The following is a 1,795-nucleotide window of genomic DNA, read 5'->3' on the forward strand; positions in this document are numbered from 1 at the left end:
CAAATCCCCGTCCATCCCCTGTCCCTGCCCGTCCCCGTGTCCCCACGTGTCCCTCCCTCACCTGCCGATGATGCTCTTGATCTGGGAGTCACCGTGTCCCCAAATCCCCCCAAATCCCCCCAAATCCCCGTCCATCCCCCTGTCCCTGCCCGTCCCCGTGTCCCCACGTGTCCCTCCCTCACCTGCCGATGATGCTCTTGATCTGGGAGTCACCGTGTCCCCAAATCCCCCCAAATCCCCCCAAATCCCCGTCCATCCCCCTGTCCCTGCCCGTCCCCGTGTCCCCACGTGTCCCTCCCTCACCTGCCGATGATGCTCTTGATCTGGGAGTCACCGTGTCCCCAATGTCCCCATGTCCATGTCCATCCCCAATGTCCCCCAATGTCCCCCCAATGTCCCCAATGTCCCCCCAATGTCCCCAAATCCCCCCAAATCCCCCCAATGTCCCCGTCCATCCCCCTGTCCCTGCCCGTCCCCGTGTCCCCACGTGTCCCTCCCTCACCTGCCGATGATGCTCTTGATCTGGGAGTCCTTCTCCTGCTGCTGCTGCCGCAGGCGCTTCTCGCTCTGCTCGAGCCGGTGCTGGTACTGGAGCAGGATGCGGCTCGTCTGCTCCTCCTGCGTCACCAGGCGCCGCTCGTACTCCTCCAGCTTCCGGTTGGACATGTGGAGCCGCTCCTTGAGCGAGTGGATCTCCTCCTCGTACTCCTTCACCTGCCACACGTCACACTGCGGGCACCTGGGGGCGACTGGGGGCACCTGGGGGCACCTGGGGGCGACTGGGGGCAACTGGGGGCAACTGGGGACTTGGGAACCCCCCATGTCCCTGTGGAGCCGCTCCTGGAGCGAGTGGATCTCCTCCTCGTACTCCTTCACCTGCCACACGTCACACTGCGGGCACCTGGGGGCAACTGGGGGCGACTGGGGGTGACTGGGGGCAACTGGGGGCGACTGGGGGTGACTGGGGGCAACTGGGGACTTGGGAACCCTCTACGGTGACACCTGGGCACACCTGGGCACACCTGGGGACACCTGGGCACACCTCAGATCCCACCATGGTAACACCTGGACACCTGGGAACCCACCATGGACATGAGAGAACACACCATGGGGACACCTGGGAACCCTCCATGGTGACACCTGGACACCTGGGAACCCACCATGGACATGTGGGAACACACCTTGGGGACACCTGGGAACCCTCTATGGGGACACCTGGTCACACCTGGATCCCTGCACACCTGGATCCATGGACACCTGGATCCGTGCAAACCTGATCACACCTGGATCCCTGCACACCTGGATCCCTGCACACCTGGATCCCTGCTCACACCTGGATCCATGGACACCTGGATCCATGGTCACACCTGGATCCATGGACACCTGGATCCATGGACACCTGGTCACACCTGGATCCCTGGCCACACCTGGATCCCTGCACACCTGGATCCCTGCACACCTGGATCCATGGACACACCTGGATCCATGGACACCTGGTCACACCTGGATCCCTGCACACCTGGATCCATGGACACCTGGATCCCTGCTCACACCTGGATCCCTGTTCACACCTGGATCCCTGTTCCCACCTGTTCCCACCTGGTGCCCAGGTGTCCCTCCCCGGTCCAGCCGGCTCTCGTCCATGGACTTGGAGTGTTCCTTGAGCTCGGGGGACCCTCCCTGCACACCTGGATCCCTGCACACCTGGATCCATGGACACCTGGATCCCTGCACACCTGGATCCCTGCTCACACCTGGATCCCTGGACACACCTGGATCCCTGCTCACACCTGGA

The 1,795-nt window shown here is 63.3% G+C and overlaps 1 protein-coding gene across 1 annotated transcript; it reads right to left on the reverse strand.

The window, feature by feature from the left end:
* Nucleotides 1–502: 502 nt before the first annotated feature.
* Nucleotides 503–1,789, reverse strand: LOC108510528 (ras/Rap GTPase-activating protein SynGAP-like; the record flags this gene model as incomplete). The annotated part of the gene is made up of 2 exons (XM_017840208.1): nt 1,621–1,789; nt 503–714 (listed from the first exon to the last, which is right to left on the reverse strand). Coding segments are annotated over exons 1-2 (236 nt in total), but the record flags the coding sequence as incomplete, so codon positions are not given.
* Nucleotides 1,790–1,795: the final 6 nt, after the last annotated feature.

This window comes from Lepidothrix coronata, unplaced genomic scaffold (genome assembly GCF_001604755.1).
Source record: "Lepidothrix coronata isolate B3197 unplaced genomic scaffold, Lepidothrix_coronata-1.0 Scaffold1216, whole genome shotgun sequence".
NCBI lineage: Eukaryota > Metazoa > Chordata > Aves > Passeriformes > Pipridae > Lepidothrix > Lepidothrix coronata.